This window comes from Ramularia collo-cygni (genome assembly GCF_900074925.1).
Source record: "Ramularia collo-cygni strain URUG2 genome assembly, contig: RCC_scaffold05, whole genome shotgun sequence".
NCBI lineage: Eukaryota > Fungi > Ascomycota > Dothideomycetes > Mycosphaerellales > Mycosphaerellaceae > Ramularia > Ramularia collo-cygni.
The window spans coordinates 265,822-292,955 of record NW_019716259.1 but is presented as its reverse complement, the minus strand read 5'-3'; the positions used below and the strand labels follow the sequence as shown (position 1 = coordinate 292,955).

The 27,134-nt window shown below is 52.9% G+C and overlaps 13 protein-coding genes; 8 read left to right on the top strand and 5 right to left on the bottom strand.

Moving 5' to 3' along the window:
• Positions 1-254: 254 nt before the first annotated feature.
• Positions 255-1,321, top strand: RCC_03833 (related to sentrin-specific protease SENP8 (SUMO-specific protease); the record flags this gene model as incomplete). XM_023769116.1 has 2 exons in its annotated part: positions 255-482; positions 566-1,321. 2 exons carry the CDS (start codon positions 255-257, stop codon positions 1,319-1,321), a joined length of 984 nt encoding a protein of 327 aa, XP_023624884.1.
• Positions 1,322-1,800: 479 nt separating this feature from the next.
• RCC_03832 (uncharacterized protein) lies at positions 1,801-2,974 on the bottom strand (the record flags this gene model as incomplete). XM_023769115.1 has 3 exons in its annotated part: positions 1,801-1,962; positions 2,021-2,425; positions 2,621-2,974. The coding sequence occupies 3 exons, from the start codon at positions 2,972-2,974 to the stop codon at positions 1,801-1,803; spliced, it is 921 nt and encodes a 306-aa protein (XP_023624883.1).
• A 1,863-nt stretch (positions 2,975-4,837) lies between these two features.
• Positions 4,838-8,055, top strand: RCC_03831 (uncharacterized protein; the record flags this gene model as incomplete). XM_023769114.1 has 2 exons in its annotated part: positions 4,838-5,677; positions 5,728-8,055. The coding sequence occupies 2 exons, from the start codon at positions 4,838-4,840 to the stop codon at positions 8,053-8,055; spliced, it is 3,168 nt and encodes a 1,055-aa protein (XP_023624882.1).
• Positions 8,056-8,684: 629 nt separating this feature from the next.
• RCC_03830 (uncharacterized protein) lies at positions 8,685-9,497 on the top strand (the record flags this gene model as incomplete). XM_023769113.1 has 3 exons in its annotated part: positions 8,685-8,727; positions 8,785-9,074; positions 9,129-9,497. 3 exons carry the CDS (start codon positions 8,685-8,687, stop codon positions 9,495-9,497), a joined length of 702 nt encoding a protein of 233 aa, XP_023624881.1.
• A 1,245-nt stretch (positions 9,498-10,742) lies between these two features.
• RCC_03829 (related to endo-1,6-alpha-D-mannanase) lies at positions 10,743-12,082 on the top strand (the record flags this gene model as incomplete). XM_023769112.1 has 4 exons in its annotated part: positions 10,743-10,908; positions 10,955-11,195; positions 11,250-11,947; positions 12,009-12,082. 4 exons carry the CDS (start codon positions 10,743-10,745, stop codon positions 12,080-12,082), a joined length of 1,179 nt encoding a protein of 392 aa, XP_023624880.1.
• An 816-nt stretch (positions 12,083-12,898) lies between these two features.
• On the top strand, positions 12,899-14,430 carry RCC_03828 (probable flavoprotein involved in K+ transport; the record flags this gene model as incomplete). XM_023769111.1 has 2 exons in its annotated part: positions 12,899-13,076; positions 13,130-14,430. The coding sequence occupies 2 exons, from the start codon at positions 12,899-12,901 to the stop codon at positions 14,428-14,430; spliced, it is 1,479 nt and encodes a 492-aa protein (XP_023624879.1).
• Positions 14,431-14,842: 412 nt separating this feature from the next.
• Positions 14,843-15,849, top strand: RCC_03827 (uncharacterized protein; the record flags this gene model as incomplete). XM_023769110.1 has 2 exons in its annotated part: positions 14,843-14,847; positions 14,907-15,849. The coding sequence occupies 2 exons, from the start codon at positions 14,843-14,845 to the stop codon at positions 15,847-15,849; spliced, it is 948 nt and encodes a 315-aa protein (XP_023624878.1).
• A 176-nt stretch (positions 15,850-16,025) lies between these two features.
• On the bottom strand, positions 16,026-17,335 carry RCC_03826 (related to threonine dehydrogenase and related Zn-dependent dehydrogenases; the record flags this gene model as incomplete). XM_023769109.1 has 4 exons in its annotated part: positions 16,026-16,310; positions 16,363-16,926; positions 16,977-17,143; positions 17,233-17,335. 4 exons carry the CDS (start codon positions 17,333-17,335, stop codon positions 16,026-16,028), a joined length of 1,119 nt encoding a protein of 372 aa, XP_023624877.1.
• A 441-nt stretch (positions 17,336-17,776) lies between these two features.
• On the bottom strand, positions 17,777-18,591 carry RCC_03825 (uncharacterized protein; the record flags this gene model as incomplete). XM_023769108.1 has 3 exons in its annotated part: positions 17,777-17,983; positions 18,056-18,328; positions 18,388-18,591. 3 exons carry the CDS (start codon positions 18,589-18,591, stop codon positions 17,777-17,779), a joined length of 684 nt encoding a protein of 227 aa, XP_023624876.1.
• A 366-nt stretch (positions 18,592-18,957) lies between these two features.
• RCC_03824 (uncharacterized protein) lies at positions 18,958-23,166 on the bottom strand (the record flags this gene model as incomplete). Its single annotated transcript, XM_023769107.1, has 1 exon — positions 18,958-23,166. The coding sequence occupies one exon, from the start codon at positions 23,164-23,166 to the stop codon at positions 18,958-18,960; it is 4,209 nt and encodes a 1,402-aa protein (XP_023624875.1).
• Positions 23,167-23,372: 206 nt separating this feature from the next.
• RCC_03823 (uncharacterized protein) lies at positions 23,373-24,500 on the bottom strand (the record flags this gene model as incomplete). Its single annotated transcript, XM_023769106.1, has 1 exon — positions 23,373-24,500. One exon carries the CDS (start codon positions 24,498-24,500, stop codon positions 23,373-23,375), a length of 1,128 nt encoding a protein of 375 aa, XP_023624874.1.
• Positions 24,501-24,826: 326 nt separating this feature from the next.
• On the top strand, positions 24,827-25,152 carry RCC_03822 (uncharacterized protein; the record flags this gene model as incomplete). XM_023769105.1 has 2 exons in its annotated part: positions 24,827-24,895; positions 24,955-25,152. 2 exons carry the CDS (start codon positions 24,827-24,829, stop codon positions 25,150-25,152), a joined length of 267 nt encoding a protein of 88 aa, XP_023624873.1.
• A 1,052-nt stretch (positions 25,153-26,204) lies between these two features.
• Positions 26,205-26,906, top strand: RCC_03821 (uncharacterized protein; the record flags this gene model as incomplete). The annotated part of the gene is made up of 1 exon (XM_023769104.1): positions 26,205-26,906. One exon carries the CDS (start codon positions 26,205-26,207, stop codon positions 26,904-26,906), a length of 702 nt encoding a protein of 233 aa, XP_023624872.1.
• Positions 26,907-27,134: the final 228 nt, after the last annotated feature.

The following is a 27,134-nucleotide window of genomic DNA, read 5'->3' as shown; positions in this document are numbered from 1 at the left end:
GTTCATAAGCGTTGTCGTCGATTCACCACAAGGAGAGGCGGCAACCTTCAATCTCACCGGCCTTTCCATCCAGATGAGGTCGATTGCAGTGAATAAGTGAAGTTGGTGTCGGAGCCACATGAAGATGTAAAGTAAAGTTCAATCAAGCAACTTTGATGTGCTCCGTTCTTTCTTTAATTAAAATTCTGGCACCGCAACCACGTGGCTGGGACGAAGCTCCACACCTGTGACCTGAGGTACCCGGAAGCTCCGTCATGGCGATCCCCGTCTCCTCGAGTACGCGTGAGGGCATGCAACAAAAGCAACGATTTAGGCAGAAATTCCTACGACACCACTATCGCCGCCGCTCCCCTCCACTCAAATCCGCCTCGTCTGCCTCGCCGCGCACCACGATGCCGCTGACCAAGGAGCGGAACAAGCGCAGCTCCGGCTCGGGGTTTCATCCTTTCAACGGCAGGATCAGCAGACATCTTGGTTCTTCGGTGAGTGCAGCATCATCAGCATCATTTTCTTCCCGACTCGGGGCAAGTTTCAGCATTTTTTGACACATTTTGCTTTTTCCCAGCTTTCCCCGGACGAAGCATACCTCAGCTACCACGATGTGCGCCTCATGCGCGACGACATCGACTCGATCAGGGACAACGACTGGTTGACGGACAATGTCATCTGCTTCTGGGAGGAATATCTCGAGCGCGAGAAGCTGTCCGAATACCCCAAAGCCAACATCGTCCTGTTGCGTCCCAGCATGTCGTTTATGCTGCAAAATACCAAAGATCCGCTCACCCTCAAGTCGGCGCTACCCAACTTTCAACAGACCACACACGTCTTCCTGCCGGTAAATGACTGCCGCGATGTCACCGCCGCAGAGGGTGGAAGCCACTGGTCTCTTCTCCTGGTGAGCATCGTGGATGGCGTGGCTTTCCACTACGACAGCCTCGGCATTTCCAACCTCCATGATGCTAAGCTCGTCTCCCACAAAATCTCACAGCTGCTGGGAAAGCCACTACGGTTCATCAACCTCGACGACTGTCCGCAGCAACAAAACAGCGTGGACTGTGGAGTCTACGTGTGTCTTCTCATGCAGCATCTGCTCATGTCGAAGCTGCTCCGAGCTCAGGCCCACGACAAGATCAGCATGAGCATGCGTGGGAAGGAGGTCGACGCGTTTGGAGGTCGAAAGGAGATGATGCGCATTATTGAGACAAGGRGGAAGGAGGGTGAGAGGCGAAGATCGCGCAGTCACAGCCCTTACACCTCCTCCAAGTCCAAGTCTCCCCCTCGGATCGGGGTGGAGAATGAGGACGTGCCAACATCATCCTAGAGCTCATGTGATGGATGGCTGCTATGACTGGTCTGCGAGGAGGGTTACTTATTTGCCAATTTCGTGTTTTTCAGCGAGGAGTTTGGGCGTGGGATATCAACGGCACGCGCGATCGATGGCCTATGAAGATCACGGAGACGTGGTAGATCGATCATTGGTGATGACGAGGGATTGTTCATATTCACAAATGAAATCTCCTCAGAGAAGACGTTCGAGAGCTTCACGTGAGCTCGGCTTCCAGACTAACAGCATGGAGCGCCTCTCCCTCGTTCGTCCACATACAGGTGCTGGGGGTTTGTGTTTGGCATGTCGATTTGCATCAACTCACTGTGCAGCAAATCCCGATAGAAGGGCCGCCAAGCACTGTGTACTGTGTGGGATGATGGATGGAAACAATGCCCGTCATCGGCGGAGTATGACACTCGTTTATAGCAGCCCAGGCACAAGGACGTACGAAGAAGTCCATCTGACTGCGTATCTCACTCCTCGGCATGCTCAACCTTGGTAAGACCACGTCGACCCTCTGCGGGAATCTTACTCGACCAAAAAGCATGTGTCTTGCCGTGAACGATGACATGGCCGTCTGCATTCTTTTCCACGTCCGGGCCGCTGATGGCATCCATGAACGTCTTCTTGGTGCGCTGTTACACGATCAGTACTCCTCCGCGCGTCTCACTCACTCCACTAGCATAAACGCACCTCTAGTCTTTCTCCCTCAAGCGCAGCAATATGCCCGAGCGTACAATACCTGTCCCACGCCTTCTCCTTCGACAACGCAATCTCGAAAGGCTCGGTATGCTCACCAATGGGAAGCGAGAACATCTGATCGTCGCTGGCTATGAGAATCGACATTGGAGTCTTCTTGATCTGCTCGTCAAAGACTTTCCGCCACTGTCCGTGGCGGAAGCGAGGAGCTACATCGCCCGACTCTTCGGCAACGCTGAAGGTGAGATCTTGTGCTACAGCTTCCCATGGTGTGGAAGCTTTGTGATCACGAGGGGCATTGTAGTCTTCAATGTTCCACACTAGACCTAGCACACCATGTGGTTTGAGCACACGATGAATCTCTCTGAAAGAATCGAGATTCGCGAACCAGTGGAAGCCCTGCGAGGGTTTAGCTCGCTGTCGTGGAATCCAGAAGAGGGGGAGTACAGCCTCTGCGCACGTCGGAGTGGAATTTCAATAGCGATAGAATGTTCTTGCCACGATTCTTTCAAGCAACGTGAATGTGATCTCACATTCAACCCCACCGCAACGATGCGTCGACCGTACATGCAGAAAGGAAAAAGGCCGACCTACCTGTGCAACAGTGACAGCATCTACGCTCTCATCGTCAATAGTTGGCATGGAACCCGCTAGTCCGTCAACAACAGTAACACCATCCAACTGCTTCTTCGCCAGGACATCCCTCATGTCRGCGTGCGGCTCTACAGCAATAATGCGGAACTTCTCATCCCTTGCGGCGAGCGCTTCAGTGAACTTTCCCGTGCCGGCGGCGACATCCACGATGGTGGCATGTTCTTTGCCAGCGACACGCAATTGCTCGAGGAGGAAGTCCACAATACTCGCAGAGTACGTTGGGCGGTGAGAATCATACGCGGCACTTTTGGTGAAGCCTGTTTGGGCACGGGAATCGAGGCCGGAGGTAGCCATTGCAGGTCACAATATGTGCTAAAATCCCGAGCGCTGGTAATTTGTCCGCGAGTTTCAAGAGGACCGGGATCAGGATGACGGACGCGGCGGGTTGACGAAAAGGAACTGGGGCGCAAACGGTCTGGCCACGCGGCTGCGTCAAAGGCAATGGTTCGTTGGAGAGTCCTTGTTGGATTGGATGGTGCTAAGTGCTTGTCCCTGCGGTTGATATGGTGACTTGTGATGATGGTGGTGCTGTTGTTGTCTGTACCAACCTTGTCGGAGCTCATTGCTGAGCTGGACTTGGAAGTGATTTGCACAGCATGACGCCATGGAATAATTAGGTATCGGCGCGCGGCGATGAAAGAATCCGCCAGTGCGGCTCATGTGCAAATAATGCATGAACATCCTACAAGGCTACAACATCTTCTTGATGGTGACTGCCAGTAGAGGGGAAGCTGCACCGCCGTTCATGATGCTGAGGTATGCAATGGTCTCCATGTACCCGATCTCCCGGAAACTTGGTACAAATGTTACGCAGAGTGAACACCACAGGCGGGCGGTCTTGCTCGTGGCAACTTTGGAAGGTTCGACCACAGACCCTTGACTCGGAATAGGCTGTGCAAGGCCAAACACGTGCCCGTGCCCATACACACCCAACCTATACGAACCAAAGAAAATCAGATGGTTCTGGCCTTGGCAGTGACATGGAATCAAAGTATACAATCGGAGGCTGTCTGAATCAGTACGGAGGCTGAAAGTAAGAACGCCGAGGGCATGTAATGCAATGCCGGGGCCACGTAGAAAGAAAGGATCAGAGCTGTCGTGGAACTACATGGCTGGTTGACACGGTGGGACGGGATGTTATCCACACTCCTCGTATTCGCCGTTTGTCGATGACTCGAATGCTGAGGCAGAAAACATTTGATTGATGAGAGTGAACCGATCTAGAGAGACGGCGTGGACGATCCGTGTCACGGCCGGGGTGTGCGATGTTTTGATTAAACACTGGACGATACCCCCGTCAATTGATGGCGCTAGGGCCACGAATATCGATATGCAGGAGTTGATGGGAGGCTAGCGAAGGTTTAAATTGGGATACCGGCTGTTTTTGGAGACTGCATTGTAGGTCGTTCATCCAAGAATTGATGGAGTTTGTGCGCTGAAGCGGGCGAAAGTCAAAGATCGTCTCATAGAAGTCTTCGCCTGCGTTGCTGTGGCATCTTTTGAAGTCGCATTCCACCAACTAACTTCCCACGCCGCTGCGCTCTCAACCCCATCGATCTGGAGAGTCCGAAACGAGGACGAGCCGAACCGAACGATTCACTCTCTGTGAAGCTCGAGCGGGCGTGCCTGTTAACTCCCAACCCGATTTTATTGATTGAACCCGCCGGAGTTATTACGTTCTCCCTCTCACGCTGATGCTGTGAGCTGGTGTCTCCGCCGTTTTACATCTCATCAAACCTCATTTACGGCAATCTTTCCGCCAACTACTGTCCTAAGGTACGCCAGGGAGTCGACCTCGACCGCCGCGCTTGCACGATACGAATTTAGATTTCGCGTGGGAATTAGGAACACAGTCGTCGCCTCCGGCTGATCGAGCTAGAGCGAAGTCAATTCACCAACTTCCCACCACAGAACCGTCCCCATCCCATCTTTTGACTGCTGCTCTCACCACTCAGCCCTGCGTGCACCACCCGAGCAGCTGCCGTCTATGTGACGCGCCCCCACGACGAAGCGAAAGCGCAGCAGTATACATATATCTTCCGAGCGGGACGGTAATTTTAGCACATGGAAGGTTAGAAGCCAGGTCCCACCACATTCAGCGCATCCGCCCCGGTCCCCTCCCAATCACGCCCACCACCCGCCTACGACCTCCTCTCCATGCCGAAGGGCCTGAACCTCAAGGGATTCGGGCGGCGGAAAAGCTCGGGAAACATTCTCGACTTTCCATCTCCCGAGGAGCAGTCCAGCGCTGCTGCGCCGTCTTCGACTTTCCGTGTCATTGAGCGATCGGACAAGAAGGGGGTGACATATGGCGCTGCCACTGATCGTATCGTGAACCGGCCCTTCAATTCTCCCATCCACGCTCTTCGTGGCAAGTCGGAAAACGACCTCAGCAAAGGCAGTGCCCGCCAGCGCAATCCCGGCTGGCCTCAATCCGGCGCAACTCGAGGCAGCGGCGGAACGACCACCTCAGGCTCCAGCGGCTACTACGATTCTTCCTCGGCGTCGGCACGCCACAGCTCAACATCGACGTTGCCATCGTCGGTGGATCCTGATCGCCATCCCGAAGAGGACGAGCTGTTCACGCAGCGGGCGCCAGCAGCAGCCTCGGGAATGTCACAAAGCGCATCGGCGGGCGCGGACGAATACGCGCCGCTACCACACCCGCCTTCATTTTCATCACGCGCAGCCCGTGCTTTCTCGTTTGGGAAGAACAAAAACGGTGGCAGACCGTCTATGGATACAAAAGACACCCCGCCGGTGCCGCCTGCTCATCACACAAACGGAGACAATCCACGGCCAACCACAAGTGCGGCAAGCTCACCTAGGGAGCGGGCGATGACTACCAGCAGCTATGCCAGCACTGCCGTTCCCTCGAAGCCCGAGCTGAACTTGGGCAATGATTTTGGCGGCGATTTTGGCAGCAGCATGTTCGACAGCTTGCAAAAGGAGATGCCTCCGCCTCCTCCGCCCGTAGCGAACTCGTTCCACAGGACGGTGCGTATGCTGACGATGTAATTGCTAMAATTCATACTGACCAATCCCAGGAATCGGAGCCGATGTACCCGCCGAGGACCCTTTCGCGAGACACGCTGTCGAATTCCCCTTCGCTCAAGCCGCAACAACCCAACCGCGACGAAAATGCATCGCCGTATTCTTATGATGAGCCCTATTCGACAGRCTTCTCGTCGAGCTCGGCGTTAAGCTCCCCCGACCCCAGTGCCCCCAGCGGCGGCCCGACCGTCGATGGAATCGCCCAAGCTTTTCTTGGCACCTCAAAAAGCGGATACGCTCGTGTTCCCATCGGAGAACGTTGCTCAACCGACAGCTTTTCCGGTGCTGGCTTTATGGCTGACAATGGCAAAGCAAGAGAGTATGAGTATCCGAATCGACAAACGCACTTCGATGATGGTGACCGCTGGACGAAGAAGGTTGAGCTGCGGGATCCTCAAGCATCAACACCCTCCAACAGGCTCGCACCCTCACGAGGCAACGCCGCATATGGTCAAGGGGCGGCGAGCGGCTCACGAGTCGGCGCGGCCAGCCCTGGGAGCTCTGCAGGTGGATCGTGGGCCGGCGCAGACTCCATGACAACCACACCGCGAGCAAATGGCCGGATAGGCTTGACCCAGGACGAAGGATCATTGTTCGATGCTTCTTCCTCCGGACCTGCGTCTCGGGCAGTGCGGCCTGTATCGCGAGATCAACGTGCCAATGACACACCGAAGAAGATGACAAAGGCACAATTTCAAGCTCTACAGAAACGCAATGAGAGCAGTTCAGAGCACAGCGAGGAAGAAGAGAATGCTTCGAGCGACGAATACGACGATGATGACGATATTGAAAGAGTAAGGAAGCTTGCGGCACAGCGGCGACAGCAAGAGGCCACAATGTCAGTCTATCGCCAGCAGATGAAAAAAGTCACTGGCGGTGGACCCACCGACCTTCCTTCTTCCGGGGCTTCGGCAAGACCTGGCAACGACCGTAGTGCCAGCAGCGCATCTGGTCTCTACTTCGGCGGAATCAGCGGCACACCACCAACGGAGACGGTCAAAGGCAACACCAACGGTGACGATGAAGATGTGCCGCTTGGAATTCTGCAAGCTCATGGCTTCCCCAGCGCCAATCGACCCCCAATGATGGGTGAGAATGACATGCATCAGCGGCGGACGTCTATGGCTGGTTCTGCAATGGGAGGTGGAGGCGGTGGTGGTAATCTGCCAGCGTTCGCTCGCAAGCTACCTGCTGATCCTTACTTTGGCGCCGGCTTGGTGAATCAGAGCGCCCGCGAATCATTGGCCATGAACGGCACTAATTCAGTATATGGGATGCCAACTGGACCCATGCCCATGTCACAACAACCTACGGGACACCCAGGTGGACTTGTTGGTGTCATTGCCGGCGAAGAGAAGGCGAGAGCTGCCAGACGTGGTAATGCCCACACCGCTGCAGGGACATTCTCGACAATGGGCAACATGAACATGAACATGAATGCACCACCACAGATGGGACGTACCATGTCAATGGGCAACCTTGCTCCGCCATCGGTATACACTCCCACAGGCATTCCTCCCATGCCAATGATGCCACCGATGGGAATGCCTCAAATGGGACAGATGCCAATGACGCCGGGAATGGACCCTCAAATGCAGCAATTCATGCAAATGCAGATGCAGATGATGCAGAACATGATCAATATGCAGCAAGCACAGCTGGGTCAACCTGGTCAGCCTCAGCAGGACAATGGCTTTCTTGGCGCGAATCGACCCATGTCCATGGCCAGCCAGCAAGGCTACCCGGGCGCACCTCCGAATCAAGGACGCTCAATGACCATGATGAACCCGCCCGCTGGATGGAACTCCAATCACTCGCCAAGTCATAGTCGACCTGCGAGCGCGATACCCCCCACAGGTTCCTACGCACCCTCCATGAATGGGCTCACCGTTAACGGCGGTGGGCCGGGAGCAGGCTACACGCCTTCCATCGCCCCCAGCGAGCGCAGTAACGTGGGCATGCCAAGTCGCTATCGCCCTGTAACTCAATATGGAGACGCAGCTGGCCGTTCGCCGAGCATGACCTCATCCCATACCTTGCAAGCGTTTACCAACCAACAGTCAGCACCCGGTCCTGGGACTCCCTACAACGGAACACAAGCGCAGACTCCCAAGTCTACCATCCGGGTTGTGGACAAGTCAAAGGGTGGGCCAAGAATGTCTTCTGTTCGCGTTGACGTAGAAGACGAAGATGAATCATGGGCGGATTTGAAGAAGAACCGCGAAGTTAAGAAGAAGTCTCGCTTCACTTTTGGTCGGGGAAAGAAGGAGTCTGCCTCCCAGGAAAAGCCGCTCAGTGACCTTTACCAGAATATGGACTAGTCGTCCTCAATCCGGCTGAGGGTGAATTGTGCGACAGGGACGACCCATCGTCGCGTTACGGACTGAGTGATTGCAAGCGTTGGGCAACTCACACGACGCGAGAACTATTGAAAGGAGTTTTAAAAAGAGATGGGGTGTTCACTGTTCATATTTTTGCAACCCGGGAAGGTTGGCTCTTTGGAATTACTGCATTGCGATGGGATGGGACCGAGAAAAGGGAACGATTTTGGATATGTCCATGGCAGGCTTGCGAGCAGACCTTTGCTTGCTTGAGACGGTCTGGGGTGAAAAGGTGAATGGCGACTTGTGTGAGGACGCTGTTCCTCTTTCTGTTCGGATCGCATGTGTAGGAGTGGGTTCGTTTCTTCTTAATTCATCGAGCGGGTGAGTGAGGACGAGCGAAAGTGAGAGGGCAGGAACTTCGTCGACTGTGTCAATACATTAATTTGAGCGCATGATCTTCCGCTGTCCGTGTACCTTTCATGCGGATGATCAAACTAGTTCATTCATGGCGCTAATATAAAGCAGCCGCTCTCCGCGGATCCCGCCGACCAAACACTACCTACCTACCTACACAGGGCAGCCCATATAATTTTCCAGCATCAGACTTTGTCGCAATACTCAACAGAATGGACAACAAACGCGCTGTGAAGATCACATCTGCGGGGTCAGGTAAGTTTATACGTGCTCGTGCGAATCATTCCAGACATTGAGGCAAATGGTATGCAGAATATACCCCCAAAGCCGCCTCAGCTCTGGCACCGATTTTCAAAACAGATCCTGTTATTCGCTACATGCTTTGTTCGCTATCAGAGACTGCGAGAAACGAGTGCCTGGGGCCTTACTTTCGTACGTTGACGAAGGCTGCTGCTCTCAATGACGCCGTGTTCGACGAGGCGAACGATTGGAGTTGTATCGCCATCTGGATGCCCCCTGGTAAACGAGTAGATAATCCTTGGACGATTCTTYAAGCTGGGTTCATCGGGAGCCTTTTCAGACTCGGCATAGGAGGTTGTAGGGTATGTCTCTTGCAGTGTTCATGTTTCCGGAGGAAATGCTGACTATATGTGTAGAGAATGTTGCTGGATTATCAATCGCAATCGGACGCTTGTAAGAAGCGTGGTCTGCCGAAGGATGTTAAAAAGTACTGGTATTTGTTCTTCATCGGCACCACTGAGGAGGCGAGAGGACAAGGACTTGCGTCGCAAGTCATCCGCAGGCAGCAGGAGAAGGCTGCGAGCGAGAATCTGCCCATCTGGCTGGAATCTACCACTGCTGGTTCGAGGGAAGTTTACAAAAAGTGTGGGTTTGAAGTTGTGGGCGAATTTGTGTTGGGAAAGGGAAGTCATGCTGCGAGCGGAGAGATGGAGAAAGGAGGGCCGGGTGTGACGGTTTGGGCCATGTTCTGGAGGCCTAAGAATGCTAAGCCCACAGATGAGTGAAGTAGTCTTATGATTGAATGCCTGGCCGCGTCAGGTGAGGATGGCTTGTAAAGGCCTCAAATGAGTGCATACAGCCCCAGTCCTGCATACAGCAAGCTGAGCGGGAAGTCCGAACTAATCCGCGTCAGCTGTCGACAGAACGGAGTGCGCATATTGAATGAAAACCTCCCTGTTTCTTTAGCGTACTTCCTGTATGCGGAATGTCCTTTGTAAAACATGCCTTGCAAAGTACTAAAGAGGCAAGAACACGCAAATTCATCCCGGTCATTGCAGCTTCTTTGGCTTTTGCCTTACAAGCCTCAGATGATGCTGTGTACTCGATCGCACCTTAGACTTACGGGTCTCCATCAACTTTTGGCGAGTCTTGGCCTCCTATTCTTGGCGCCACATCCTCGCCTTCTCGCCGCGGCTGYACTGTGGTCGTGCAGTGTGGAAGAGGTTCCCCAAGAGAGAATGAAGCGAGTGGCCTCTGGATTCATCTTTTCACCGATAAGGGACATGAAAAACCAAGGGCTTATCGACGCTTTTGTGGACCAGCAAGGCGCTTGCCTAGCAATGTGGTCCAGCGCAAGAGGTTGTGGTTGGCCGTTATGGAGCGTTGTATGTAGTCGTCGTTGCCGTTGTCTTTGTATGGCGCCGAGTTCCTGCCTTTTTTACCGGGCCGATGACCCGCTGGAGCCAAGATCGTCTTCACCTTTTGCCCGCGCCCTTCCACACCACTTCAACTATCTTCCCTTTCTCCCAGCAGCCTCTGATGCTGCGCGGACAGCCTCCTCCACTTCCTACGATGATCGCAGTGGAGAGTTGAGGCATGATGGCGTCGTTCATGCAGCCACAAGCTGTCCTGCGTGATCTGTAATGACTTGTCTCGCAGGGGAAACGGGAAATTGCCATTTCGCGGAAACGGAAGAGCTCAAGTACAGTACCAAGCAAAGTGAGCAGCAAAGATTGGCTGGGGTCTAAAAATTGGTACATGCTACCTTCCTGCCGCACTGCCGCGACGCTCACCGGCAGCCCACAAACGAAAGTAATTTCACGAGTCACGATGGAACATGTTACAATTTGGGGACCGCCAAGCGCAGACAGACAGACCTCCCTCCTGGTCTGGAGAGAGGCTGCCGATCGCTGGCATGGCTGTTGACGTTCATATAATAAGGTACAGAACGCTTTTGCAAGATTGAATCACTCCTATCGTTCATTTTAATCCGATTCACTACAATCATGTCTTTCATCAACAGTCGTACCATGCTGGCATTGTCCGGACTGTTATCTTTCACAACTGCATCGCCTCTCGTTGCGAGAGATGTCACGACTGCCAACGCGGAAGCAGCTTWCAATACCCTGCAGCAATGGTATAACCAGTCTACAGGCATATGGTCGCCAAGTACCGGATGGTGGAACTCCGCCAACTGTAAGTCATCCTCATCGATGCATCAGTCATTTCTGACACGGCATAGGCTTGACGGTAGTTGCGGATCTTGCTGCGATAGATGGCAACATCAAAGGCAATGCGGAGGGAATCTTCAGAAACACCTATTCGCAGGCTCCAGGATACAACCTGCGAATGGCCAAGACGATTGGTGCAAAGAACGTTACAGAAGGTTGTGAAAAATGGATGATACACACTTACTATACCGACCGTGGCGATTGGCCGACTGATGTTTCGGAGACTCGAAAGAAAGGCGGGTTCCTGAACGAGTACGTTGCCAGACTACCTTGACGCCGGATGTACAAAGCTCACTGTGTTTCTAGCTTTTACGACGACGAGGGTTGGTGGGCTCTTGGATGGATTGCAGCCTACGATGTCACGGGCAACCAACAATATCTACAAGAAGCCGAAAAAATATTCGCGGACATGCAAGCGGTCTTCGGCAAGACCAACTGCTCTTCCAACGGTCGTGGATCTGGTGGGATTTGGTGGGACCGACCGAAAACTTATGTCAACGCCATTGCCAACGAGCTTCATCTCAGCGTTGCAGCCCACCTGGCCAACCGAGTCGGAGGTAGCAACTACCGCGACATTGCACTCCAGCAATGGAACTGGTTTCTCGGAACAGGAATGATCAACTCCGGCAACCTTATCAACGATGGTCTCGACAAGAGTTGCAAGAACAACGATGGAACTGTGTGGTCTTATAACCAGGGTGTAGTACTTGGAGGTCTAGCCGAACTCAGCCGAGCTACGGGCGATACTTCATACATATCAAAGGCACATTTGATCGCCGACGCGGCGATTGCCTCTCTTGCTCCAGATGGCATCCTCAAGGAGGTATGCGAGCCCAACTGCGGTCTAGATGGGCCTCAGTTCAAGGGCATCTTTGCGCGCAACCTGATGCTCCTGCACCAGGCTAGCCCACGGCAGGAGTACGCAAGCTTTTTGGAGAACAATGCCAACAGCATTTGGAAGAACGATCGTAATGACAGGAACGAGCTCGGTCTCGTGTGGAGCGGTATGTGACGACTGACTACAGATGTTGAACGTCTTCGACCAGAGTGCTGACTTGCTCAAAGGGCCTTTTCAATCAACGAATGCAGCAGCACATAGCTCCGCCATGGACGCTCTTATCGGAGCCCTGGCCACTTGAACTTCGCCAGGCGCGAAACGATTTCCTTTTACATTTTTCTCTTGAGCACTTTAGCGTACATTTGTATCCAAGTTTGACTATTACACCACTATACAATAACCCGACATCACTTCGGAGTTCATCCTTTTGACACAGGTATACGGCCTGATCTCGAGCAAGCGGACTCCGACAACTGACCCGCGGCTCTACACGTCCTTTGTCCTTCCACCGAGGATCCTAAATGCTATGATGGATTCGCAGAACTGCGGAGCAATAGACATATCGGGGTGGAGATCTACCCTGCGGAGCAATCAACTGGCCGTTACAGAGCTCATGCTTCTTGGCCTTGCCTTATACAGACGTGCAGACACCAGATTGGGACATATCTCCTCTATATCTTTAAAGCTGCAGCCTACAAGGTAATGACGCCTTCTTATCCCGATCACGCTCTGCTACAGGCCGCGGAGCCCGGAATTCGTTCATACTCGGTCGGAGGCCCCGCACTCTGGGATTTCAACCACAACAAACAACCTCACAGGTGACAGGCCATGCGTTATCAACAAATTACACGCCGCACCTCGGCTTCATCTCTCTGCTTCGCCAAGCACTAAATCATTACCGTAAGTTCAAGTTCATCTAAGCTTTGTGGTGCGGAGATCAGCGTCCACGCACGAGTGAGCCAATCGTCGTGCTCCAACCATCCCTTGCCTCGGCCTCGGACGCGCGATTGTCGTGGCGATCGAACATTTAATTGAAAGTGGAATCCAACCCATCTTGTTTGTACATCTCTTACTCTCCTTCACGTCGCAAGATATACCTCCGTACGCAGACGCAAAGATGGCCTGGCAACCCTTCCCGGAAAGCGAGGACAATTACGATGTGATCATCATCGGTGCTGGAATCTCAGGAATCAACTTTGCATATCGTCTCCAGGAACGCACACCAAACCTCAAGTATGCGATTCTGGAAGGCCGCCACGAGATCGGTGGCACCTGGAGCTTGTTCAAATACCCTGGTATGCATAATCTACGCTGGACTCGTCTCAGCTTGGCTAACATTTTGCTTCAGGAATTCGATCCGACTCTGATCTCTACACATTTGGATTCGCATGGCGTCCGTGGCGTGAAAAGGACTCGATCGCCCACGGTGATYGCATCTGGAATTACATGAAGGAGGCTGCGGAAGAGAACGGCATTGACAAGAAGATCAAGTTCAACACCTTTGTTGACCACGCCGAGTATGCCGACAACACATGGTCACTGCACACTTCTGGGGCTGCGAAGAAGACATACAAAGCTCGCTTCATCATGATGTGCACCGGTTACTATGACTACAAGAATCCCCTCGAGACTCACATCCCTGGTATCGACAACTTCAAGGGCCAGGTCATTCACCCACAGTTCTGGCCCGAGGATCTCGATTACGCCAACAAGGAAGTTGTCATCATCGGTTCCGGCGCTACAGCCGTCACAGTACTCCCCGTAATGGCCCAGACGGCCAAGCATGTCACTATGCTTCAACGATCGCCTAGTTATATCATGGCAGCTCCTCGAGAGGACGTTGTCGAGCGTTTCCTCAGGAAATGGTTCTCATGGGCGCCCTCGTTCCAGGACAACGCTTTCCGACTCAAGTGGATCCTGACCCCCATGATGTTGACCACATACTCTCAGTACTTCCCTGAAAGGGCGAAGAAGATGATGTACGACCTCACACGCAAGCAGCTTCCCGCCAACGTCCCTCTCGACCCACACTTCACACCAAGCTACTATCCTTGGGAACAGCGTCTCTGTGTCTGTCCCGATGGCGACTTTTACAAGAGTCTGAGGCAGGGCAAGTCAAGCATTGCCACCGGACACATCGAGACCGTCACCGAGGACTCCATTAAGCTCAAGAGCGGGCAAGAACTACACCCAGACATCATCATCACCGCCACCGGGTTGAAGTTGAAGTTCGCGGGCGGAATGAAAGTGACCGTCAACGGCAAGCCTTTCGAGATCCCCGAGAAGTTCACATGGAAGGGCGTCATGTTGGAGGATCTGCCCAACGCCGCATTCGTGGTTGGCTACGTCGATGCTTCGTGGACTCTAGGAGCAGACGCAACCGCGCAAATGATGACGAGAATCCTGAAGAAGATGGAGAAGGAGGGTGTGGTTGAGGTCATCCCCAGGAGAAGCGAACAGGAGAAGCAGACGATGAAGGAGATGAGCATCCTGAGGCTCAACAGCACATATGTCAAGAAGGGCATGTCTCAGCTTCCCAAGTCTGGTGACTCTGGTCAATGGGTGCCAAGATCGTACTACTTCAAGGACATTATGATGGCATGGTTTGGTGATATCAAGACGAACATGGAATGGGTGCGAGCGGTGTAGATGAGTGAGTGTATATGGGGGGGGGGGGTTTTTTGTCCACGGCGTTCATATATCAGCGGCGCATAGCCAGCATGCATTGTTAGAGGTCAATTGCTTTAATAGACAACGTTCGAACTTGTAAACACTCCATGACACTCTCACACTTGTATACATAGCCTCTTAAACTTGCATAGATCACCACGCAAAAGCAGCTCAACGATGATAGCAACTTCAATATGCATTGCTATCATGTTGGTGTTGCGATGAATTTACCTTTTATACGGGCTTTCTTCGGGAGGTGATCCCTGATTCGATCCCTGCACATGCAATGCATATTCCTTCGCCCTTCCTCCTTTGCTCCCTCTGATAGGTGAGATCGCATTCGCAAACTCATCTCGGCGATGAACATCAATTGAGGTCAAATGTGCCTGTGATGCGGTGGGTCAACGACGGCAGCACCCCAGGATATTATCCCATGCTGATCTACTTCACGAAAGGCAGTACCGTACACGTATCATCGCCGGTGCATGTACGATAGCATTACTGCTTACGATTTCCCTCCTCGGTGGCACATCACGCGTAGGAATACTGAAAGATGACATAGATGTAGAAACTCAACTGGCATCATCAGACGATGTGGGAGCATTCGCCGTGCTACGGCCCCAAAGCTCAAAATGTAGCGTCACGAAGCTATCTATGCTCTATGGAACCCACCGCGTTCCTCAACTGGAGCATGCTCTCCTGACCCATCGTCGACACAGTGAGCGCTGGGGCTGCGGATATGAAGTTCTAGAGCGTGATCTCACGTCCCGGAAGCTGTTCAGCAAACAGTACTACCTCATGTCTATTATGTTGCGGGAACTGGCAAAGCCAATAGAAGAGAGACAAGAATGGCTCTTGTGGGTCGATGCCGACTCTATGATCCTCAACCCCGCCCTCTCGCCAGAGATCTTCCTGCCTCCAGCTCATCTAAAGGATGTCTATGCACTTGCAACAGCTGACCACAACGGTCTCAATTCCGGAATATTCTATCTCAGAGTTCACCCTTTGGCCCTAGACTTACTCACCCAAACTGTTGCTTACCCTCTCTCCCACCCCGAGGACGACCTTGGATGGTTCAGTGAGCAAGCTGCCATGGCAAAGGTTATCGAGTCTAGGGAAACAAACCAGACGTCACAAGCATATCCTGGAATAGTCTGGATGCCTCGGGTATGGTTCAACGCTTACGAGTTCGAGTTCGGATTCGAAGGCAAACCTGGCCATATGATGGTGCACTTTGCGGGCCTGGGCGAGAAAAGACTTTTGCATATATCAAATTGGCTGGAAATCCTAGAGCAGACTCCTGGAAAATGGGAAGCGCCTTTGGAGAAGACTTTTTATAAAACGGCAATCTCGGAATTCTGGACAGATTTTGAAGCGAATTATACGAAGCGAAGTTGAAGTGTATGCCCGACACACATCCACAAGATAAGCCCTGGACGACAGCCTAGCTTGATGCAAGATGTTGTAGATCATCTCAAATCGAGGTCGAGGAAGCAACCCGCCACCAAATTCGACTTGCCGGAGCAGCGATTCGAGCGAGACGCCTGGAGATGTAGCAATGTTCTCATGCAAGACTACGTCGTAATGTTCGACGAGCCCCTGCTTGATGCCTCATCAAGCAAGGTCTTCTTTGGGGTGGCCACAATCTTGACGTGCAGATCCTTCTTGTGAATTAACTCTTCGAAACCTTTCTCGGCGAGGTCTTCCACCAATATCCGGCTCGTAATCATCTTCCCTACACCCTCGAACTTGCCCGCCACAAAATCCTTGGTGACCTGCTCAAAGTCCTCGTGGTCATATGCAATCGAAAACTTGATAGTCATCTCCTTGAACATGGCTGGTGCCATTGGCATAACGAACTGGATCTCCATCAGTACTGAATGCGACTTGCTTGGCAAGAGGTGTGCGTACCGGTTTTTCCCAGCCAGCAACGTTCACATAAGTTGCACGTGTCCTTGCTGCATCCATGCCCGCCTCAAGACCGGCCGGTACACCAGCGCAGTCAAATACGACGTCCACTCCAAGGCCACTAGTCAGAAACCTGCATCCCTCGCCAATATTGTCAGTGATTGGATCCAACACATGATCTGCCAGATCTCGCGTGTGCTCCTGTCGTAACTTGGACGGCTCGGACACGATTATTTTGTCGACGCCTACAGCGCGCAGATTCCATATCACACTCAAGCCGATAGGACCACCACCAAGGACCAGCACACTGAGCTTTGAGTAGTCCTTGATACTGGTCACCGCGAGAGCATGACGGCCAACACACAACGGCTCTATCAAACTTGCTTCGTCCATGTTCACGTCGTCGGGAAGAGGGTAGCACATTTTTGGTTCGACTGCCGCATATTCCGAGAAACCCCCGCTGTTTCCGTTTAATCCAAGGAAGCCCCATTCACCACAAAGATTATCGATCCCACTTGCGCAACTGTGGCATGACTTGCAGTTGATACGTGGGTCGACCATGACGGCCTGTACATATCGTTAACACCGATCCTTCCTTCACATGTGACGATTCCAACCTGGCCAAGCTTGAGATCCGACCCTTCGGCGGTCTTCACTATTCGTCCGCAGAATTCATGGCCGAGGATGACGGGTACATGGGCGCCTGTAATTGTATGTGGCTTTTCTTTCCTGTTCACCACCAGCGGTCCTATGAGATACTCGTGGAGGTCAGTCCCGCATATCCCTGGCGAATGTCAGGTTGGCATTTATTTGGGAAGACAACGTGCAATGCGATATATGAACATCTCATAACAGTGTTGGGAGTACACTGACCGCACCATTCAACTTCGATCAGGACTTCACCCGCCTTGGCTTCTGGTACGGGAACATCCTCAACTCGAATATCGCCAGCGCCATGGAATCTAGCAGCTCGCATTTCGTCAATGTGATGTAAGAATGAAAGGGAATTTGAAAATTGTGTTTCCAAGATTCTTTGGAGCAGCGAGCTTCTTGTACCTCCTCCATTGTCAGCTGTAGCCGTAGCCGTAGCCGTACCTCAAGTCATGCCCCGCACGCTGACAGCCATGTTGGTTGTGAGATATCCACTTGGCTCCTTACACCGAGCCTAGCTGGAGTCGTTCGGTCGGTCGAACACAGTATGCCGGTGAATATTTAGCTCCAATGCCGCCGGTGCCTTGAACCCTGCGTGACCAAACATTTTTTCCTAGTTTAGACAGTCCAGGTAATCGCTAAGCACGTGGGTCCTGCGAGACATACGTGCACGAATGATCAACTGATGCCCTCGTATTCGACAATCCCAACAAATGTTCGCGTTTGTCGAATGCGTTCAGCGCATGAAATGGCCTTTTACATCGACTCAAGATGCTTGGCTTGTAGCTCCAGAGTCCTTGGTAGAACTCTTTCTCAAGATAAACCCATGATACTCAAACGAGCCCTTATCGTTTGAGAGGTACTCCATGTCAAGATCCCAAATATTGTCCCGATTAAGCAAAGGCTTCATGAAATGTGGCTGTCGATACGTGACGTACAAGAAAACTCCGTCGTCTTTGAGAACGCGATGAACCTACCTTCCCATCTCAGCAAATGAAGACGAAAAAAAAAAAAATGATGCAAAGGAGGAGACAGGATATCCTACCTCGTTGATATATCGACCAGTGTTGTCGAGAACCTCATCAGGTGGACTCCATGGTGAGCCATGAATCATGGCATCAAGCGTGCCCTTGTCGAACGCCACGTCAAAAGACTTGCTAGGCATGTCGTGCATATCGCGAACGTCGGCAAGCATCCAAGAAATGCCAGAATTTGCGTCATTATTATTGCGGCTCGTCATCAGATCAACGACGGCGTGGGAGAAGTCAACACAAAGCTGGTTGGTAAAACCTTGAGCTGAGAGCTCGGAAGGAACGGTCTATCGGGCAATATTATTAGCTGGTGTGTGCATCCCGCAAGACAATCGATTAGACAGACGCTATCTCCTGACCCGAGATGCAAGATCTGTGGGTTTCCCTCGTTGGCTTGGAGTGGGAATAGATGGCGTTGAAAGAATGGCTCCAGCGCGGCATAAGTCTGGAACCATTCGTGAGTTGGGTTCACTCCGTCAGACTTTGAGTCGTAGCGAGCGTTCCAGAACTCTGGAGTCGCCAATTGCCTTCCTTCTTCATCGTTGCCCATCTTCCTTCCGAAACAATGATGTTGTAAGAAACTACTGAGGGAGTGCAACAAAACTTTGTCGAGAATCCCGAAGAGAGTGCTCGGATCACATTCTGGCTGGTGCTCACGTTTCCTAACCGGCCAGCACAATGAATGCCATGTTGCCTGTACTCCTACATGCTGAGCGAAGAACAACGATGAGCGATGCGATCTGAAAAGCGCTGTTGACTCCTCGAACATAATTTGTATTCACATTGGTCCAGCACTTGTCTGCTATCAGCTATTACATACATAGTAAGCCACTTCTCGACCCCGTCGTCTGCTTGCAAATGTGCCTCACCATAGCGAAAGAGTCAAACGATCACTCCACCTTTCATGCATCGAAGATCAAGAACAGCTGGCAATCAGGGCATCAATCTTCCGATTAGCATGCTCCCGTTCGGCTCTTCCTCGACAGTGCTCCTCCCAAGAGGCCGCTGAAGCATCTAGCACTCCCAGCAAGACCTTTTCGAGATCCAGCAGCTCCCGAATCTTCTCGTTCTTCTTCTGTTGCAGATTTGATATGTACTGCTTGTACTGCTTCTTCTGTACTTCTTCTTCCCGCTCAATCAGGATCAACTCCCGTCGATAGTTGTCGTCGATCATGATCTCGGCGGAGGCCTCCTGCCCAGCGACGTACCCAGTCACGACGCGAGCAATCCTCACGAGTTCCYCATAGAGTCCAAGCTGATGCAGCTTCAAGCCTTTTCGCCATACACGTAAATCTTCTTCATCTCCTTCCGACGACTGCGAGCTAGGCTCCGGCTCTTCGAACATCTCCGGCGTGCCACCTGAACACGAAACTGGTGAAGAAATCTCCGAGACTTCTTTGGAGACCTCGGTCTCCTGGCTGCAGTCGTCCACGAGGGTCTTGTCTGGGTCTTCGTCGACAGCACGAGTAAAGGCAATATGCTCACGGATGGCCGCAACCTGCTTTTCAAGATCTGATGCAAACTTGTTGGTGAATTCGGGAGCTGTCACTGTCTCGGGGGGCTTTGTCGGCACTTTCTGCACTGGCGATCGCAACCCTATATTAGATCTCGTTGCTTTCTCAACAGCAGGCTGTCCGAGGTCATAAGCTAAGTTGAGCGTCCGCTGGAGTAAATGTTCTCCCTGCTGAGCACCGTAGACGAAGCCTTGAGATTCTTCGCGTGATGATGCAAACGGATCAGATCCGGCTGGCATTTCGATGCGCCTGTTCATCACCAAATCTAACTCCGCCTCTGTGAGTTTGACATGCCGCATAGTCTTGGAGCTCGAGCCTGAAGGGCCGGGCAGTGCCTTCTTGTTGCTTGGCAGGGCTGGTGGCTGATGCGAGGGCGGCACCGAGTAAGCGGCATCTTCGATATGATCGGCTAAGATCATGGGAGTTTTGAGGTGGGGCGAAGTTTGCTGAGAGCGGACTGAAGACTCGTCTGCTTGTTGCGAGAACGTTTCAAGGACAGTAGAAGCCTCGGCGACATCCATATCAGGTGGTACTGGACTGCCATTTAAGTCGACGGTTTGCGAGTTCTGGGACAGTTGACGATTCGATTTTCGTCGAGCATTATTGAGACGTCTGGGCTGCTCGTTCCGAGTAACTACTGGGTTGATGGGCCTTGGAAGGGGGTCGGCCGTCTTGAAAGGACTCGGCTCCTCAGGCGGCTGGGGCTCAGAAAAGTGGTCTTTTGACCCCACGGCCGTCGCGAACTTTACGCTTTGCTTTTTAAACGCCGTTGCAGTGTGCTCAATCTCCGGCTGAGCGGGAACGAGTGTCGTTGTCTTGGGATGACTTGTAGTAAGCTCCTTTGGACCCACCGAGCGTCGAGCATCGACAGACTTTCCTGCTTCCGCCTTGTTCGATATCGCAATGTTCGAAGAGAAAGACTCGGTGTCAATCTCTACCTTGGAGCTTGTCGCTTTCGCACGTTTCGGAGGTGGCCCTTCGGACGCATCTGCTGGCATTGGTTGTTTTGCGGCGGACTTGTATGGGCCACTTGAGATTGACGTAGTCGCTCCGGTTCCTACTAGCTCTGTCGCTATGATTGGGTCGCGTTGAGCTGTCTGTGATATTCCTGTCCTACTTCGCGATTGTGTTGCTGCATATGCGGTGGAAAACGGACGTGACACTGCGGTGGCTCTGTTTGGTTCGCTTGTTTTGACTTCTGTAGCCATTTGCGGCGAATGTATTTTGCGTTGTGGCGGAGGCATTATGATCTGGGAAGCAGTAGGTGCTTGCTCCAACTCTGCATGCAGCTGTTKACTTGGCGACGGCGAGTTGATGAAGTTCTCCAAATCGTTGATAGTGTTGAATCCGCTGTCATGATCTTCGTGATCTACTTCAGTCGCATGCATTCCCGAACCATGCTCACGTTCTTCTGAAGCTGACACTGGGAGTTGAACAGCGTTGACGGTGAAAGTGGTACCGACTGGTGCTTGTGGTCTGCTTTTAGCCAGCCCCGCAAGGGCGTCGTGCACATCGTAGGCTACATTGCTGGGTGGTGCAGCAACATTAGATTTCCCACTGCGCACACTTGTCGCAACAGATGACGCTTTCTTCCGCGCCATGTTGATGACACTTCCGGTTGCAGAGCCCCAATTCAGGGGAACAGTCGAGGGAGGCACGGAAGCGTTCGTGTGCCACGACTTTGGAACTGAGCCTTGATTGAGAGGACCTGCTTTGCCAAATCCGATGATTTGTGTGTTGCGAGACCGACCAGTACCACGACGCGACTGTGACCCAGCATACGAGAAAGCCCTGGGCGGGCTAGATTGCATAGCTGCAGGGGTCTCAAGTCGAGTAGCTGGTCTTCGAGACACCTCAGGCGACACGTCTGGCAACAGCCCAGGTGGTGGAGAGCCGTATTCAATGCTTGAGCTCAACTCGCTGCCGTCGGAGAGGACGATTGCATTGAACTGACTGCCTGTTGGATTGGCATTGTCTGGCAGGGAAACGGCAGGTTCGATGCTTGTAATCGGGCGAGAGCCCACAGAGTTGACCTCCTGACCCTGACGCGCCTCGTTTCCTTGCAAATGCTCACTCCGCCGAACAACTTGAGCGATTTTCTCGTGCGGCTTCACAGAGTCACCGGCAGATGAGGCTTCGGCATCAGGTTTCTTAGCGTGATGAGGCCCAGCTCCATCGACAACGACAACTTCCTCCTTCCCATCGGCTTCCTCCTCGATTTGAGGCTGTCGCATTGGTTTCCTTGGGCGAAGCTGTCGTCTCTGGCCCTCATGCTCATCAACAGGCATCTGACTTGGCTTTTCCTTGACTGTCGCCGAAAGTTTCTCGGGTGCCGCAGTCTTTATCCCAATGGCGGCCGTGGCGGCCTCTAAGACAGGCCTGCTGATACGCTTTCTTGCTGCTTTGATGGGATCAGCTTCAGTAGGTGACCCAGGAAGATCGAAGACGTCACTCGATGGACGATGATCCGAATGATGTGCCGCGCTCACTGTCGGCGAAGCGATCCTGTTGCGCATCGCGGGTTTCGCTCGTTTGTTGACATGGTCAGGTGCATCAGTGCTCTTACTCTCTCCATCGACCATCCCGGACCCGGCTTTGCGCTTGCGATCAGCAGGCTTGATTTGAGGAGATTCTCGAGGATACGAGCGAGTCGAGGGGCTGCCTTTGGCGGTAGTGCGAAGAATTGGATCGCCCTTCATTGTGTCTTTGACCTTGGTAGCTCCAGATGGGCCCTTTGAAACCGAGCCTACTGGGCGCGAACGGGCTCCGGCTAGCTTCGTAGCTGGACCTTCCTTTGCAACTGCTTTCTGGAATTGCTTGGTAGACGCCTCTCTGGAGTGACCGCAAGATCGCTGCTTCCTCGCTTGCAGTGCGGCAAGCGCTCCTTTGCCCGAAGGCAGCTTTCCAGTGGACCGCGTTTCCTTGCTTCCCAAAGCCATTACGGTGGTATGTGATGTTGCGTGTTCAGCTAGCGACAATGCTGTACTTACAGCATGAATGTGCGTTGCCAGGTGCTGAACGGTCGACTGTGGTGCTGTCTGCGGCGGAGCTGCCTCAGAGCCACCCTCTTTCGTTGCAGTCTCGATCGAGGCAGTAGAATGCAAAGCTACAGCTGTCGTGGGGACATGCGTCAAATCCCTCCGTTCACCTGGCTCCAGGAGGACAATTTGGCTCTTGCGTGGAGGAGTTGCTCCGTACAGATCTTCTTCGGCTTCCTGGAGTTGAGCGATCTTCACCTCTCCTGCTGTGTCAACAGCGGCGGTAGCGCTGCTATACAGGTGCGCTCCTATGGCTTGAGTATCGTGTGTGGCCGGATTTGGCTCCCTGGACGTCGTCGCTGCTTGAGCTGATTTGTCGCGTCCGAGCGCCACTGGTGGGCCTTTGACAAAACCGTCGGCGACGTCTGTAGGATGCACCTCCCCGCCGCATGCATCACCCGCAGGAGGCTCGTAAGTGAGAGTCTCCTCAATGCGGTCTTCTTCCCCAGTCTCGTCGTTCACTGGTGAAGGCGCGGATCGCGGTGGAGTGTTTTTCAAGACCGGGTCCGAGAACGAATCCAGGCTGACGTTAATAATCTCTTGGCTTTGCACTCTTCTGATGGTCGGAGCCATGGCAGGCCATGTCAAGATTACGAGTAATTGATTGGGTGCGCATGCATAGGAACGGAAAGACGTAGGAAGTGAAGTGCGGCGGAGGCTGAAGCCTGACGAAAACAAAAACGGCAGGACCGACCTTGACTTCAAAAATGGATGTGTTTTGGAGGAATTCAAACCTGATCGACAATTGGCGAAGACGAGCATTTATTCTTGCGTGCATTTCATCCTGCCATTTTCTCAAGATCTGTGTTGTAGACGCGCGTATTCGCGCCGTCGCCAAGGACACCAACATCATCCCCAATCGTTCGCTCTCCATCGCCAAACGCCGGCTCAAAGACGTTGTCGTAACTCGTCCAGACCGCCTTGAAGATCGTGGCAGTGAGCTTGGCGAGCCATGGAGGAGCAATGCCGTTCTTGTCCTGGAACATCCGACCGAGCGCGAACAGTAACAGGAAAAAAGGCACCCACATGACCGAGAAGAGAAGCATCCCAGCGCGCTGTTTATACGTCGTGATCCGATATGGCCGTATGGAGAGCAAGTACTGCTGGTACTCATTTGGAAGCCCAAGCTCAGCAGCACCATCAGTAATGAGCTTCAGGTACCGGGCTGAAGCCTGAGCATAGCTGGACCGTGGACGTTGCAAGCGACCGCCATCCTTTGGTGGGCGCTCTCCGGGCAGCGTGGCAGGCGCGAAGAGGGTGTGAGCTTTGAACGAGGGCGTGGTAGGATGTTGCTCCACAGGGACATGTACATCAGAGCTTACAAAGGGATGGCAGTCTACAAGAACATCCGCGTAAGTGGAGCCGCCGCCCTCAGTGGCTATGATATGCGCATAGTCCTTTGCAGTCACCTCATACACCACACCCACCATTCCCTTGTGCCATTCGTCTTTGCGATATCCTCGCTTCCTTGTCAACCCTCCACTTTCTTCCCTAGTAGAACCATTCTCAGGATCTCGTTTGGCGGAATTTGCGAAACAAGGCTCCAGGTAGGGTATGCCCGGCAGGTCAAATGTAAGCCGTAGGGATGGCACTATCACGTTGATCTGGGACAAAGGCTCTATGCCGCGGGCGCCGCGAAACTTTTCTATGGAGAGGTTGCTGCCATAGGCCAGATACAAAACGGTAGGTTCATTGGTTGTGTGCGTCTCCTCCACGAACTGGTTCAGATTAAACGGCCGCTCTTCCTGAGAAGCCTGCAGACGCGCGGTACATGGCGGCGGCGCTTGATGAGTATGCTGATGATGGTGCTTGGTCGTGCTTGTTGTCGTTCGACTCAGGATGGCGTGCTCGTGGTCTGCCGCGAGCGTTGATGATGGGCTGATGGTTTCAGAGATCCCTGTATCCATGACTGCACGTCGAAATGGTGATATTTTTGCTGGAGGCTTTGGCGCCAATTCTTGTCCGAGGGAGACAACACTCCCGCAAGTTACAGCACCCTACATCGCCGCCAAACAAAGCCGCATCGTCAGTGTAGGAGCAGCATTTCAAAGCAAGATCGGGTACTCGGCATCTGTGACCTCCGATGACATTGGCGCCAAGGTGAATCTCCTCGAGCTAGAGCCTGTCAATGTCATCAATCCGCAACACTCGCTCGTCGTCACATCACCCGCACAGCAGACCGCCACACGATCTCCGCATCCCAACCACCGACCACCGACCACCGACTACCGCCATGGCATCTCAAGATCGAGACACTAACAACACTTCCCCGGATCCTCACGATGCCGCTAATTTGGCCAAGGTCAGCATCAGCGCCAGCAGTGCGGGGGTCGATGGACATGGGCTGATAGCAGTACACAGGCGTTTCAAGAGCTAGCGAAAGGAGAGCAGACAGCTGCAGCACTGGAGAAGCAACTTACCGCCATGGAAGCGAAAATTGAGATGCTGTTAGCGCAGACCGAAGAGCAGCAGAGACTCACGCAACATGGAGGCGCAACTGCATCAGCCCACAATGGTTCGACAACTGGTCAGGATCAGGAGAAGCCGGACAAGACCTGAGGTTGAGAGAGGTTCRCAGTTCACTCGGTGAAACAGGCGGAATCGAATGCTCAGGGTCCGACTTGGGAATCCCACTCCAGATGAGTGTCTCGACGTACCTGTTGGGCTAAACTACCCCAATTGAGCGTACACTTATGCTGTGAATGCATACGCATCGAATGTCCTCCGGACGCGGAGGGATGGTATGACAGAGCATGAACCTCCATGCCGAGTTGTCTTTCAGAAGACCTTGCCGGGCGATTGGTTTGAATCAATCTGATCGTTGTCGGTTACGAGCGGAAACTGACTGACAAGGACGTTCGAGTGGAGACGCTTTCCGAACAGAAGGCTGTGCCTTTCCTCGGTCGCACGAACTCTGTAGCCTTTCGGATGAAGCATGCCCAACTCGGCAATCCCTGACGATCATGCTGTTGATGGACGCTGCACAGCCCAAAGTGGTGCCGTGTCCAGTCGAATCGCTAGGCCAATACGGCAATCAGCGGTTGGGGTTCCAGCAGCTCTCCCCTGTAGTCCAAGACGACTTGCTCTGCGGATTGCGACGCCTTGCCAAGATCAGTGGTCGCACTGCTATCCCAGTGCTTTCACATTCAGATAATTCAGCACTTCGACTCCTGAGTACTATCGCCAAACTGGATCAGAAAATTTATGAAAATATTCTGCAGAGAGAGGAGTCGGTGCTCGGGTGCACGTATCCACTCTGCACCCTGTTGCCATGTGGGTTTGGTCTGACATGACATCAGTAACCTGGCAAAACTTCGGTATCGATTTGCCGCGAGCGATCGAAGCTGGGCGCGCCATGAGATCTGGAAGCTCATCCATGAAGATGTACGCACGCGAGTGGGCTCGGTGGAGTCAGGCGATGCAACAGCCATCATCGCACGTTCAATCCTCCGCTCCTTCTTGCCGACCCTCCGTGTGTGGATAAATCAGGATTCGTTTCTTCCTCATCCAACCCTCTCCGAGCTCTCAACTTTGACTCCCCGATTACAGGAAGAAGCAAAAGCAGACAAAGAACACAGTCCAGTTCTTCGTTTCCAGTTCTATTAACAGCCATGTCAGCTGTGCAACACAGGCAAGGTCTGCGACCTCATGACCTACAGCTTCAAACCAAGAGTGAATTTCAACAAAGTCGACGACCTTCGACGCCAGGCTCACCCGAGGATTTGGCATCTCTTTCCATACGGCGGCCTGATTACACCTCGCGCTTCAATTCATGGACAAACCCGTCAACAGTCGACTTGGAACAACTGCGAGGGCGGCTGAACAATCTGCCCCAAGAGCTCTATGATGAAATCATGAACTTCACTTTGGTCTGCGACGCCGGCAACGACACTTTCCCAAGCTCGACTAAGAATGGATCCCCTATTGTAAACGCACAATATATTGACGAAACATACCGGCCTCCTGTTCAGCTCGCCATCAACCACAAGATCCGCCAGGAAACCCTCAAGGATTTCTACGGTCGCACTACTTTTATATTCTCCGACCATGGGGTCTTAAAACGATGGATGCGATCATTACCTATTGAAGCAATGGCTGAAATTCGACAAGCCCGTGTCGTGGAAGCCACTGCCTCCTGCATCTTCACTGGAATATACACCAGGCCGGAGCGTGCTGTCGGAAAGCCCAAGATTGGAGGAGATATCTGGAAGACCTGGGACCTGAGCATTGAAACGAGGCAATCCTGTGCCGGTAAAAGCACCAGGGCGCAGGAGTTTGCTACCGTTGCAAGGAATTGGTACAAATGGCACTGAGCAAGAATCGAGATTCGTTGGATTGAACGGCACCTTGAGGAAATCATTTTGACTAAAATTAGCGTTGATGATTTACGACCAGCATTTTCCCGCATCCCGTGGTGTGCCAATCTAGACATTGCGGCGTTGAGCTTGTCGGCAGCTACTTTTTAAGCCCTGGAGTGTTTTTTATTGGCCATCGTTATGTGTCGCATCCTCTTCACCTCGTTGGAGACGGGAGTTCACAAC